At 36.7% G+C, this 14,963-nt stretch overlaps 1 protein-coding gene across 1 annotated transcript in view; it reads right to left on the bottom strand.

The window, feature by feature from the left end:
- Window positions 1-14,963, bottom strand: part of SDK1 (sidekick cell adhesion molecule 1) — a gene marked incomplete at both ends in the record, with an annotated part of 418,553 nt that overhangs the window by 196,322 nt on the left and 207,268 nt on the right. The window contains one exon of the mRNA XM_082312411.1: window positions 13,170-13,303. Coding sequence (XP_082168537.1) covers window positions 13,170-13,303 — 134 coding nt within the window. The remainder of the gene's footprint in view (window positions 1-13,169; window positions 13,304-14,963) is intronic.

Genomic DNA, 14,963 nt, shown 5'->3' with positions numbered 1-14,963 from the left:
TTTATGAGCACATATGCTATAGTGTCTCATACTGCCACACTAATTAGAGGTCTGTCACTTCTTCCATTACAAACACCCTTTGAAAGCATTTGTAACAATCTTGTAAAAAAAGATTTATCTGCGGATTTTTAAAATTACACCGCTTTTTCCATCTTTATACCATGAAAAAAACCCCTCAGCAATTAGCCCAGCTGACTCTTTCTGCGGCTCTGGTAATGGCAAGGTAGCAGCACCATTACAAGCTGCAACAAAAACATGTAACCAACCCAGACTGTTTTTTTCAACTATATCCTGCATTACACTCAAGATACTAATTCAGCATTCACTATCATGTCCAAAAAGGTCTGCCAGATTCCATAATATTTCTCCTCATTAGCCTATGAAGTGCAAATTGCCCTCTTTATCAATGAACATACCAGATCTGTCAGTCACAATTCAATCAAAGGCAGTCTTCCTCTCCTCATCACATCAATTCAACTCCTTGTGTTTGCTGACAACATGGCCAATAGCACTAGTTTTCAAAGGATCCCAGGCCCTCAAAGTTGCAACATGCCATATCGATCATAAAAAAAGTAACTGACATCCCTTCCAAAAAGCAAAGTGGCAACTGATAATCTGAATTCTATCAAGATGCTTTAAATTCTAAGCAGCCTGCCACATTTACCGTGCTTATATTTTGTACAAGATGCTTCTTGAAGACTTAAAATTTACATGTTGTCTTGAGGGTGGAAAACCATAATATTGTCATATTTTAATTCATTGCTTCTTTCAATAGGAAAAAAAAAAAATCTTCTTTTCTTTTTTAATTCCTCACAACTTCTTGGGTATTGTCTATTTGCATTACAAGGTGGAACTTGTCTTTCCACAGTTAAAGGGAAGTGCCGAGCATCTGTTTAGACAACCTATCCCGTAAAAACACACCTGTTGCACTGACTAGCAATGAGCCAATAATAAGTGTTTGAGGATTTTATTAGAGTAGTTTCTTAAAACACTTGCATGGTACAAGTGTTTTTGTCAAGGAGGCCATAGACCAGTTCCTAAGCCAATATGGTTAGAAATAAGTGTTATTGTAGTGGAATAAGCAGAATTCTCTACGAAATTTACAAAAGGAATATCCATAAGTGAAATAATATTAATTTAGATGAAGAATCAATACACAACACAACTGCTAACATTACAATGACCACAAAATTCAGGTAAGCAGAAATATTGTCTAAAGGGGAAAGAGCTCCTCAAATGATTAAACAAATTATTCCTGTCACATCAAAGGTAATAAGCAATAATTGCAAAACACATTTATACAAATCTTCACAATAAATCCCATGGTGTTCTACAGTTTAAGAGCAGAGCAGATAGGTCAGCGTGAAGCTTGAGATCAATACAATAATACGTTGAAGTATAAGCAACCATACAAAATTCTTCTATTTGAAAGCATGAAATTGCTCCAAAAGTGATCTCAAAATATGCACAAGAAAACAAACCCTCAGACTCTAAGTTCACAAGCTATTTAGACATATATGAAAGGTCTCCACACCTGTATTAAAATATACATGTAAGTAAGCAGGGCTCAAAATGAAGACATTTATTTTTCAGTTTTCTCTACCTTTATCTTTGTTTGCATCTGAGGTTTCCATTTTAAATTATGGAACAAAATGAACCTTAGATTTTTCAGCTAAAAAACCCCAAAGATTCCCACATAACCTTTGCTTTGTGAGATAAAGATCACCAAATGAAATTAAGTCACTCCACAGTATTTCTTGGCCTTGTTCCAGGGTGATGTGGAAAGCAACATTTGTCATAATCACTTACAATTGGAAAAGAACAGGAAAAGATCACTGTTAATGACACAGCATCGCATGGCATAGGGGACTTCGCAGACCTATTACTGCTCAATGATGACAGCGATACAAGTTCTCTACACAGAGGGATTTACAGCCTAAAAAGGCAGATATTTAGTTCTGCCTCCTTTGATACAGTAGGTCCACTTGAATTATTTTGCTTCTTGGGTTTTTTTGGTTGCTTGCTTGCTTGCTTGGGGGGCTTGGATGAGCATAGCATGCCTGCAAGATCCTCTTTTTTATGCAATTATCCTCAGCATATTCACTTCTCAGTTTCATGAGCCTTTTTAGCTAGCTTTTACAGACTTGATTTAATATTCATAATCACCTTGAAAAGGCCATCTGCAATTTTAATCACTCACTACCAATTACTTTCTTTAATAGCTATGACAGTATCACTCTCAGTGATCTGATAAATCCACAAGGATAGGTGAAGACAGCACTGGGCGTGCAGTTTCTTTCCCAGCATTTGCAGAAGATGCAACACTGCTGGCTGTTTACGCCTTCACTGTCTTTACTAAGTCAGGTTTATGAGCATATGGCTTTGCAGAGCGCATCGAAATGTAGCCAACATGGAGTAAAGAGGCAAGCTTTTCTTTTTATCCCTCCTTACTGTGGAAGGAACAAGTGGGGAATAAAAAAAAAAAACCCTCCACACACAACTTTTCATCTTTCCTCCTTCATGCAATAGACTGTCCACTGCACTATTTTCACTACACACAACAGCAGTAAGCTATTTGTTCTCAGCTTGTAAACACATTTAACAGCAAATACAGCCAGACAAAATTTAATAACAATTTTGCACAAACAGGGCCTTAGAGACTAGGACATTGCGTGCACCTTCCTGGCTGCTGTATTCCTTCATTTTTATCACAGAAAGCTTGCAGTCCGTTAAAGATACACTATTTAACAATGATGTTCTCCCAGATTATAGGAGCTGTAACTTTATTCCCACATTCCACAGCTAAAATGATTTATCTACCATAAAAAGGCAGAAGTTTGGATTATGGATTATTTTTAAAGGGGCTTAAAAGTGTAGACAACAGTCTGCACATGAAAAGAAATCAGGGTTTCTATCACCTTACAGCACAGCTGGCGGGGGGGGGGGGGGGGGGGGGGGAGTGGGCAGGGGGAAAATCAGAACTTGGGTTACTCCAGTGCCTAACCGCTCCCCAGTTGCAAACGACAATATGTGAAACTGAGTGGTACAAAAGCAAGGGATACAAACATCCTGGATGAGCAGCTTACAGCTCCCACGGTACAACCAAGTGGGCAAGAAATCAATGCAGCTTTTACATACATCAGGTGAAGCAACCCAAGTTACAATCAAATCTGAGTTTGTCTTCCTATTAGAAATGGGGTAGGAAGGTCCAATTATTCTATTACTTTAAAATTCATAGCAAGTCCTTACTAAAAATCTAAAAAGATTTCCAATACTAAACTTTTTTTTGTTAAAATTTGGAGCAAAAATTGGTTAGCTGACTTAAAAACAAAACAAACCTACTTGGACAGTGTATAAACAAGCAATTTTCATCTTGTCTACTGAACAAAACAACAGTAACAATCAAATTAAATACCTTATCATAATGTGTCTATACAAAGAAGAATATTTCAAGTTTTACAGATGACCTTGAGTTTTGCATGTCCTGACTCTCTAGTGCATAGGTTGCAGTTGTAATCGCTTTTTTTTTTTTTGGTTTTGTTCATACGCAGGCTATTATGTGCATTTTTGGAATTACTTGGACAAATCGCGTCTACCTGGCAGAATGACGACAGAGATAGGAGAGGTTTCTGTCCTCATTCAATTTTCCTGTTCTGTGATGTATACTGAGAATAAATTAAAAACATCTTTAATATGAAAAGCTTTAAAAACTATAACTCTCAAGCAACCATATGTTTGTGAAAGCTTGAGATGAAAATTATTTTTTTGTAAATATGCCAGAGGAGCAGTTCTGCCATGCAGACCTTAGCATGTGTAATACAATCTTTAGAATATATTTAGGCTTTTGCAGTAACTGAGTAAGTGCAAAAGTTATTCTATTAAACATATTTTTGAGCATATTTATTATTCTTTATCTTTACTGTTTATAAGACATTTCAAGCTTGCCTAGTACAATGACAGTTTAAATAACACCATCAAATATTCCCAAACTACTTATTTTCTAAATTGAAGAGTGAGTCCTACTCCTATGAATAAAATAAATTAAAAAAAAAAAAAAGAAATCTACATGCTGCAAGTTTATCCAATTCATAAGAAATAAGATGCTCCTCACTATTTTCCTAAGCAAGAGCTTTGTATCTTTTTACCCTCTTGTTCGCAGACCAGCCAGGACAACCTGCCTCATTACAGAACGGTACAAAGCTGCCACAGCATATATTACAGGGATGTTTTTCTCTAAATAGGATTTATTTTTTTTCTTAAAATAACATGTTTAAGCTAAAGCTCCCTTCAGTAAGTTACAGATTCTTACTTTCTTGGTAAAAAGCACCTTCAGTAGGGTTTAGCAACTTTAAATAAATGAAAACTATACTTTAAATACATCCAACTGTGTAAAGATGGGAAACAAAGCAAAAGATTCCAAGTCAGCTACTTAGAATACTCCAGGAGTATGGCATAGCAGAACTGGAGTCATAAGAGATCAAAAGGCACTGTTCAAAAGGGGTAAATTGATACGCGAGTCTCCAGTAGCTGCTCCTTTTCAAGCTTCAGAATTACGATACTTACATAAACTGAAATGCAAAGCCCTTTACAAATGCCTACAAATCGCTATACTTCTGTCTCCTCTGGAAGTTTTTAGAAAGTACAGTTTATCTTGGGCATACATGATAACAAAGTAATAAACAGTTCTAGGGAAAAGACTGTTCGCCAGTCCCACAGGCCCAGGAAGCAGCCAACACTGCATGTGGCTTGACTTCAATGAATCTTCTGAGTTTTATGATTTCTGTTACCATTATCATATTATTTATCATATCTGTTTACTAGATATTATTTTTTGGAATTTATCAGTACATACCAAAAAGCTTTTCAAAGATCTCAAAGTAAGTATGGACAGGAACTACTACTCTCACGCCAACAATTAGAACTAATCATGAGCAGAAAGTATTAAATGAGTGAGAACTTCGGTTCACTTCTCACTGCAATGAAATAAAAAAGAGAAACAAGGAAATATTTTCATGGTAGAATGCAGTTAAGGTGGCATTGGACTATACTATCAATTTTACCATTTTTGCCCATGAAAGATGATTCAATCTTTTTATGTCTGATCAAAACAATGTTTATTTCAGCAGCTTCCTTTCATCTTATTCCACACTAGAGTATTAGTCTTGTGTGGGGAAAAAAAAAAAACAACACAAAACCAACACTGATCAAAAATGATACTTTCTTTGTTAATTCTGCAGTATTATTTTAAAAAAATGCAGGTGAATCAGTGAGATAGAAAAGTCTGTCTGTTGAACTAGCAATACTTTTCTGTCCAGAGAAGTTTTCTGGCATTTCTTTTATGTTGGTCTTCCAACAAATCATCACAGTTTGTTCAAGATGGCATTTTCCTGGATGGCATGTATAATTGATGTATGTCACATTTTATAAAACGTTCGCAAGGTAAATTCAATTTTCTCTTTTCCTTGTTTCTGTCCTCCAAGAATCTCTTATCTCCACATATCATATCTCCACATACAGAGCAGTGACAGAGATAGGTTACAAATCACTCCGATGAATGTAATAGCAAAAGTGATTAGAGATTGGGAGAGATTAATTCCATGTGTCAGATATAAATAAAGGGTCTAGGAGTCAACTCGGGATTTTGAGAGTGTGTGTATATTCCAGATCTCTTACAGACACAAAACTCCAAACCTTATAAACTGACAAGTGTAACAAGAAGCTATGTTAAAATAAGTTAGATTATAGAAACTTTAGCATTTGCCATTTTTCCAGAGCAGCATGCCTAATGTATGTATATATGCTGAAGGAACACACACTCAACTCGAGTGCATTTCCCTAGCTTCGCCAGCTGGCGATGAGTCCCCGTAACAACAGGATTGTATTGTTGCATTTGGGAGAAAAGGAAGGAACTCTTCTTTCCATAAACCATGTGTTTCAAGCTATTACCTTTGTTGATGCAACATGATGAAAATTAAGTGCCAGATATTTAAATATGTTTTATGCTGATTTTAGCCATTTAAGTTCTCTTTAATAGTAAGATGAAAAAAATCTTATAGAAAGTTTATTTTATTATCTCTCCATTGCAATAACTACTAGCAGAGGAGACCAACCAATATTTCTGCTATTTATCGGAAAGGGCACTGATAGAATATTTGGATAAAGCCAAAGAAAAGCTCCAGCTGTTACAGAGGTTTCTTGGCTCATCTTTATTATTCCTGCAGTTTAGCAATCTATCATTTTAACCACAGGTTTCCCTCTATATCACTACAGTTAAAAGTGAGGAAAGTTTTCCTTTAAGGAGAAGAACGGTAGAGAACTGTGAGAACTATGGAAAAGAGCTGGCTAAAGCTTTAAAAAGAAATTTCGAGTTCAAGAATGTTGATAGATCCTGAACATTATCTGTTATTTCTTTGTAATGCATATAAAGTGATTCTACACTGCAATACAGTATCCCTTTTGCAGATAACAGGGTAAACCATTAAGAATATCAGTCTCCACTGAAATTCCTAGCTCTAGATAAAGCTTAAACTAACATTTGTTCCAATATATCAAAACAAAATCTTTAACATTAACTCAATTTAGTCCTTTTTGTTATGGCTATAATTGTTACTAAAATGCATTTGACTTAAATATATACATATCTCAAAAGCATGGTTAAGTTCTACTCAATCTATTCTAAAAATAATAAGAAACTAAGATCCCCATTTAAAAATTTATGCCCTTTATTATTAGAGCAGATTGGAGCTACAACTGAAGAAAAAGCATTAAGACAGACAGTATTTTACCAGGGTACTAAGATGGCATGTACACAGAATTTATCCTTAAGGTTCAGTTTTAAATCCCAAACACTTCTACAGTTGCCTTCAACTTAACATTTTTGGATAACAAATGAATGTTAAGTGACCATCGAAGCAAAAGGCACACATTTACTCATGACACCACACATGACAACCACTGGGGCATCCTTCCTAGTAATTCTGCTTGACTAAGAGAAAGCAAAACCTGTGCAGAAAATAGGAAAGGAAAGAAATGTCATTATTTCAAAGAGTGACTTAGAAACAGTGCACAGAGGGCTGAGCTGTGCTATGTTGGACTTCCCCAGTATTTGGTCAGGACCTCAGGCAGTCACGTACAATCATGGCACAGAAAATGCAATTTCATTTCATCCCATATTCCTTCTCCTTCCTCCACTAAAAAATGAAGGAAAAAAAAGCATCATTGAAGCACTAATTTCACCTCAACAGCACTGACCCAGAGAGGCTAAGTGAAGTAAATTCCCTTGGCATGAACTAAAAACAGTTCGACAAGTTTATAGAGCTTGCGTGAATTTGACCTCAGAATAGATATATCTGTTCCCTGGGGGTGCCAGCCCATTCCTTTTTTTCCTGCCTACACCTGAAAGCTGGAACTAGCTATGAAAAATTCATGCAGCAGTATGCTTCAAACATATCCATGAAGGATCCTCAACATCTGCTGACTTGAACAAACCTTGATGGTTAATATGAAAAATTATGTTAGTGAAATGCTCTCTTCCAGAGAGGAAAATGTCTGCTCAGAAGCTTCTGAAAACTTATCTTCTTAACCAACCTGACAGAAGGATGTCAAAATTAATAGTCTACCAAATACACCGACAGGTAATATGGCTCTTTTTTCCCCCACTTTCTTTCCTAACATTGTAAAGAAATATTTCATTTTTACAGACATTGAAAGTGACCTAAACATCTTGTGCTATCATGAGAACCTTTCTTTATAATACAAAAACCGAACAAAAAGTTTCAGTACAAAATCAGTACCCTGTGAGTCTGAAATGGGACTCTTCCATTCTGTAAAATTTTATGTTTTGATACATTAAATTAAAGAAGAAAATAGGCACCAAACAGAGACAAACAGGGTCTATTTAGCCTCATGTCAATGTCTGCCGTAACAGAATAAAATTCTTCTTGTTGCAAGTGGAAGCTGGGCAGAACAACATGACACCCTCGTATTTTAAATTAATTGCAATGCAACCAAGCCAGGAGTTTAATTTTCAGCCCCCAACTTTTTTTTTTTTTTTTTTTTTTTACTTTTTTTTTTTAAGCATTGTCAGTGCTCAAGGGAAAAATTTATCTTTGTTAAATGATAATTGGCTTTATTATCTTTGACTCTTCAGAAATGCTGGCTGGCAAGGTCTTTAAAATTTTCATCAATCTTGTTTTCTGTTTTTGCAAAGCCTGCATCAGAAAAAGACGTCAGTCTGCAGAACACTCTGTATCTCTTAGTGTTATGAATAGGTCTTGAGACTATCTAATTTACTAATAAATCTATTGAGGCGACACGCATCTCAATATTTCACAGCTTAACAAGAAAATCCAGAATCAAGGCCCTGAATTGCAGTTCCAGATGATTAGCGCTGCAAAACCAATTAAGGCAGGAGTATCTAAGCTGTCAGAACAGCTTACACATACCCACCTTTTGCAAACTTGCCATTTAAATCATTTACTGGGGGACACTTTCACAAATTTTTCGTAAAATACTTTGACTAAACTCAGAAATAGCAGTGCATACTGTTAGAAGTTTCTAAGACCGGGCCAATGGCACTCACATCTATGGCATTGCATTGAAGTTAATAATAGAAAAATCTCAGCAGGGCTTTTTGAACTTCTGAAGTGGCACCAGAGTCTTGCCGTGTCGTCATGTAATAGAAGTAACAAGGATAAGCACTGCGTACATTGCGGTAAATACCTCAGCCAGCTCCTTACAGTAATAAAAAGCTCCCTATGAATCCCCCCCCCCCCAAAAAAAACCCACAACACTCCACTTCTTAAACTCTTGACTTATATACTAGAAATCCTCATATTCTCATTAAGAAGCTCTTAACATCCCTGCTCTCCCTTTCCCCCAAAAAACACCTTCATGCATAAGTGGCACAGCCCACAGCAAAGTACCACATATCAGGTTTGGGGGGGTTGGTGTTGTTTTTTAAGTTCTGTACTACAACCGTAAGAGGTTTGGTGCAGAGTTTCAGAGAAATTTAGCTGATACACAGAGTATGGCCTTCAAGGAAATCAGAGTTTTCTGATGGCCTTACTTTAATGAACACTTCGATCTTTAAGTGTCCTGCCAACACTGGTAAGGTCAAAAGCACATCATTTTATCCTCTTGACAAGCCAGAGTCTTTAGGAAGAGATCTGACCATCTGTGCTGCAGTGTATGTCTGTCTGCATGAGAATGGGCACAAAACAAAAAGCCTGAAGAATTAGGGATCAGTTTAAGATATTATAATCAAATCTATTGTCGAATAGACAGAAACAGAAGAGAACATTAAGGATTTCCCAATTGTTTTTATTGGAAAGTAATATTTACATCTAAGAAGCTTGTGACAGCTCAGTGATATATTAACTCTCACACCTCTCTGGTCAAGGTGGGAAGTTCTGGCAAGGGAGTTAATACTGAAATCCTCCAAAACAGTGAATTTTCAACAGGGAGTAAGTGGTTTATTTGAGTTAAAAAGCAAACTGAGTTTTGTTACTATTTCCGTTGCCAAACAGACTTTTAGACTTTCAGATTTTCCTAGCCAAAATTTTGTGTTATTCACATGAAAGCTCGGACATATGGTTAAAAAAAAAAAAAGGCAAGATTTTCATTAGCATGGTATACAGTTTAACTCATTTTAAGACAAGTTAAATTTAGGACTAATTTATGACATCTCATTATTCTCATCATCATTATTATGACGTTATTCCCAATATGCTGCCTGTTGGACATCATTTTTATTTCACCAGAGCCTGTCACCTCAGAGATGATCTAATCCTCTTGAAATCAGTGGAAACATGTCCGCTTGAAAGAAATGACCATTGTTTTCAAGCATAGTTGGACTGGACCTCGTGCTGTGAACTTAACTCATTTGAAAGTCTTGAAAGTCTAGGTCACCAAAATAAGACACATGGTTTTTAGAGGGCAGGCATGCAGAACATCAGTGTTTAACCAAGCTAGGGACTCAACTGTTAAGGAAAAATACTGCTCAAGTATTTGGATCTACCCAGGGGGTGACCATATCTATTGGCTAATATATATCTTTATGGCAAAGCACGTTTACAGAATGAACTTTCACACAGTAGTGTGTAATGCTTACCTACTTGAAAACACCAAGATGCCCTAAAGATCGGTCAATTTTCATTAAACCCAGGCATTCTCATGCCTACATTTTCAATGTCTGACCAACCTCAGGATGTAGAGAAAAAGCAAACCCAAGCACACCAGAGGCAACGCTGACAAGCTAGAAGGCTTTTTTGAAGCTATTTTCCAACTTCCATACATTATACTTGTAATCAAGGAGCAATGGGTGGATGTAAGACTCATGCTGCTTGGGATTCAAGGAGCTATAGGTTAGACTGACAAGAAACAAAATGTCTTTACCTTTTATACTCAGAGGTCTACCAGAGAATTCATCACAATTCAGGCTTTTAGACTGTATTTTTGAAACATGTTCAACATCCTCAAATTTTCATATTCAACATGTATCAAATATAGTTATTAATGGAAGGACAGTTTAGTATATTTTCCAGACATTGCTCAAACTCCATTTTCTTTCAGCCACAATTCCAGTCGTTGACTTTAATCTGCAATATAAGGCCCTATAACTGATCTTCTGCTTAGCTCAGAGCTACACCTTTCTCCTACTGTCAGTCTTGTATTTCGGACCAGAACAGGACAGCTTACAGCTTTCTCAGCTGTTAGACTGATTCTGCAAATGTGCTTTTCCTACAGGCTGAAGCAAGTCTGACACCAATATCCTTCAAGGAATAACAAGCTATGCATATCTAACACTGTTCTCAGTGGATGACTGCCCTGGGAATTATCTATAAGTCCCCCCCCCCCCCCCCCCCTTTTGTCCTCAATAAAAGTGGCAATATGCATGCTGAGTCATGTAGCAAGGTTGTACTCAATAATTAACGTATAATCTACTCACACAAAGATTGGATATTCCACTTTACTTGTGGTTTATTTGATTTTGATTAAACTGTTTTTAAATTTTCTACATGTCCTAATGGAAAATGACAAGCATCATCACTCTTAACATCTGATAAGATTCAGACAGTGACAATTCAATGTGATATCTTCCATACCTGGACGTACCTTTAACAATCTGTTTCCAACCACTTGCTGGAATTCTTTATTACTCTTCCACAATACATCATTTTCCTGCAACCATTCTCTGCATATTGCTTCAGGACTACATTTTTGCCTGATTATTTTCTGTTACTAGACCAAAAAGGTTTATTCACTTCTATCACATATGTTTCTTCCTCAGATCAAAGTTCAGAATGACCACATTAATCTCATTTTCTTTACAGACAGTGTAATGCCTTCTGGCCAGTGCCTTTCTTCAACACACACATAGCATTAATAACCCTGGATATCAAAACAACAATTTAAAAACCTCATTGGCTAATATTCATTTTAACAAGCAAATCCATTTTTGGCTTTACATCTTGCCTCATTCTTCATTTTCTTTTATCCATGTAATCTTTCCTATTTTTCACATTCCAGATAGACTTTGCATTCATGGTATCAAGTCTGTTCGCATTTTGAAGTGTTTTCTTTTCCATATGCCCGTATTACCTTCTGCTTTGCATAGTCTGTGATCATGCATGCATAACAAGTGCTATTTCTAGCATTAATTAAGATATGAAATTAAAGTGAGAAGTACATTATTGGTCACATAATACAAACAATACAAATTTGCTTTAAAAATGAAATTACTAAAGTGTTAGCAAACCTCTTTATACTGTCAGAAATAATAATGTTTACAATCTACATGCCACAGTACAGCCAGAATTCACAAGTGGATTTCAAATGTTATTTCCACTTCAGAAAGATATACATAAAAACCCAGAGAAGTTCATCTGGTTTTTAAACATATATCTGGAAAAAAACACAGGTTTGTCTCTTCTGCTGTCTGTTACACCATACAGCTTCTACCCTCAGTGACCCCTGATCCCACTAACCGGGCTTCCATTGTTTAAGAACAGCTTTCCTTGGAATCTGATTAGGAATTTTAGCAGAAAAACCGTATTTTCTTAGAAATTAAATGTTTCACAGGAACACAACGTTTTCAATGAACTGCTGACAAACATAAGCATATTTCCAAAAAGCAGTTTTCCAGATTTCCTGCCCAGAAACCCAGAGTCCCAAGTTCGGCTATTGTAGGAAATGAGCCATAGGGATTGCCTCAAATCTAATGGTATCCAAGATGAAAAGGTCTTATGCATCTCACCATGCCAACTGATCTAGAGCTCAAGCCTTGCATCTTCTAGAAGCCCAAACCATAAGAGTAGCCTGTCAGTAAAGCTGCTAGTATCATCAACAATTTACCCAGTCATCTCTTCCTTGTCTCTACAATCAAAAAGAGAAACCTCCACATTCACACAAGAGACAAACATACCCCCTATCTCGCTGGTACATTTAAAACACCTTTCCCAAATGCTCTCAGAAAAGGAGTCAAAACATCCTACATGTTCAGAATATTACTTTTTCATACAAACACATTTACTAATTGTTTTACGATAGTTTACACGTCCATGTTTTTGCTGAATATGCACATTAGTATATTTAGTGTGCAGTCATCTTTCTGACCCCCTTGCTCTGCTGCTTTTCCTTCGCCTTTGCTGTAAAACCTACTCATGGAATGCCTCTGTAATGGTAGGTGTTAATACAATTTGCGCAATGTAAAATAATAACAGTGAAATGCATGTTCCCTGGGACTCTGATAACTCCAGGTAAAAATAATGCCATAGACTGGGAATAGACTCATTAATAAAACTGCACTCAGAAGAGTGACTTGTTTACTTACGCACGATGGAAAACAATACATTATAAACCCCTGCATTAAAAAGAAATTATGATCATAACTTCACAACAAACAGCGAGGGATATCATCATGTACCTGCCTTGCGCAAAATAAACCATCAGACAAAAGGCTTTGAGGGTGATTTGTTGAGGGCATATACTTGCTTAGGTCCCCCTTATTGCACAAGCAGTTCAATGTGCTCCAAACCACGCAGGAAACGTTGATCTCCTTTAAAGATCCAATCCTTTGTTAGCACGGCTCTTTTTATTAGGGCAGACTTTTGTGATTACTGTCTGCAACCTCAGTATGACAGCCTATTATCCAGAATTTGGATACTCACTTGCCACGCTGAGATGAATAAATGGACTTGTCTTGTTCTCCCCATTCTTTTCATTGACCGCCTGGACATAGTAGCCTCCCGCATCAGTCACTGATGTTGCAAGGATGACCAGCTGATTCTCCAGTGTGATGGCTCTATTTAGGAAAGAGAAAGATCGCGTTGAAACCAGAAGAATGGTATCCACCAGGCAAAAATTATACAACACTTCAGACCTGAAAGACTGATATGATACTTATTGCTCACCTAAACCAAGATGTTGCGGTACCAAAACCAGCCCAATTTCAAACACATTCACAAGTAATACTTAAGATCCTTGATGCCTCTAGGCCTTTTCTCTGTTTAGATCGTGTAAGATGTTTATAGTGACATGCAGAAAGCTACAACATATGAAACTAGAACAGTTTAAATGGCAATAAGAAGTTACACAAGAAATGGCAAATGACAATAGAGACCGATAGCCTGCAAACTGCATCGTTCTGGTTTGACGACAGTTCTGGCAAACATCAGTATGCTGCAGCCAGTTTTATTGAACAGTCAACAAGTGAAGGCTAGCCTATCAAAGGCTGACACTTAGGGAACAACAACACCTAGTTTAGAAAAAAAAAAGTAAAAATCAAAGGCAGCAGAACCTCAGAAGGTAAACTTTCTGTATTTATGGCATCACTAATTATCACAACATCACAGACAAGAACACCGGCAAGTTAGAGCCTAATTGATATACACAGATGATCTGCGTGTAGACAGGGAGGGAAGAGTTTTCATTTAATCTAAAGCAGGCAGGAAAGCACAACCCTGTAGTTAGCACTGGTGTAGGCCTGAAGGAGTCAATAAATGTCATTGTATAACACAAGCCTATTCTTGCTTAGGGCTGCTACATTACAAATGTCTCTATAAACTCCCTGGTAGGCAGCATTACCCATTCGCACTGCAATAGGGTTGGTTACTTCGCATTTTACATGTATTATATGGTCTTTTCTTGACTATACAAGATAAAGGTTTAATCTACTAGAGACAACATGTAAAAATTTAAGGGCTTAACTGAACAGGACACGGGAAGCTCAAAAACCAGGTAAGAATAAAAGAACACGTAAAGTTCCAGAGAAAGCCTGTGGAGCAAAGAGCTGACACTAATACAGACTGGGACAGGCACAAACTTGGAAATCTGAATGCAAGACTTGGAGCAAGAAACTCCTACCTTCACTTATATTACTTGATGAGAAGTCCCACTGAGTTCAGCTGCGCTATTACTCATATCCTCGAGCATGAGGTTGAAACAACATATAAAATTATTATACTGGATAAAACAAGTTCATACACCAATAGGCCTCAAAAAGAGTCAGTGCTAAGTCAAAGGATTTGTACACTAATCAATCAATAATGAATACTCCTGCATTTCTTCCTCCTGTTTCAGCATGGTGTGGTTAACATTAATAATTCACAACTATTTTGCTTTTGAAAAAGCATTTAAAGCAATAGGGGAAACCACACATTCCTACTGTAGCATACTAGCTTTTATACGTAGGAGAGGGCATAGAAAATTACAGCAAGAACATAGCAGTGTTCAAATGCTGTGTGTTTTATTCATACCACTGATGTGGATACAAAGAACACTGAACTTCTATAAAGCTATCAGTAGACACCAATAAATAAAAATCTCCTGGAAAATATATAAGGCTATATTTTCAGCTCTGATTGCGCATCAGCTAAAGATCCTGTTTACATTATCATTATTGACAGTTTTTATCATAAAACCTGTTAAAAAAAAAATCACAGTATGACTTTTTTCTTTATTCA

This window comes from Platalea leucorodia (assembly GCF_965183815.1).
Source record: "Platalea leucorodia genome assembly, chromosome: 5".
NCBI classification, from domain to species: Eukaryota; Metazoa; Chordata; class Aves; order Pelecaniformes; family Threskiornithidae; genus Platalea; species Platalea leucorodia.
This window is presented reverse-complemented; position numbering and strand designations above follow the sequence as displayed.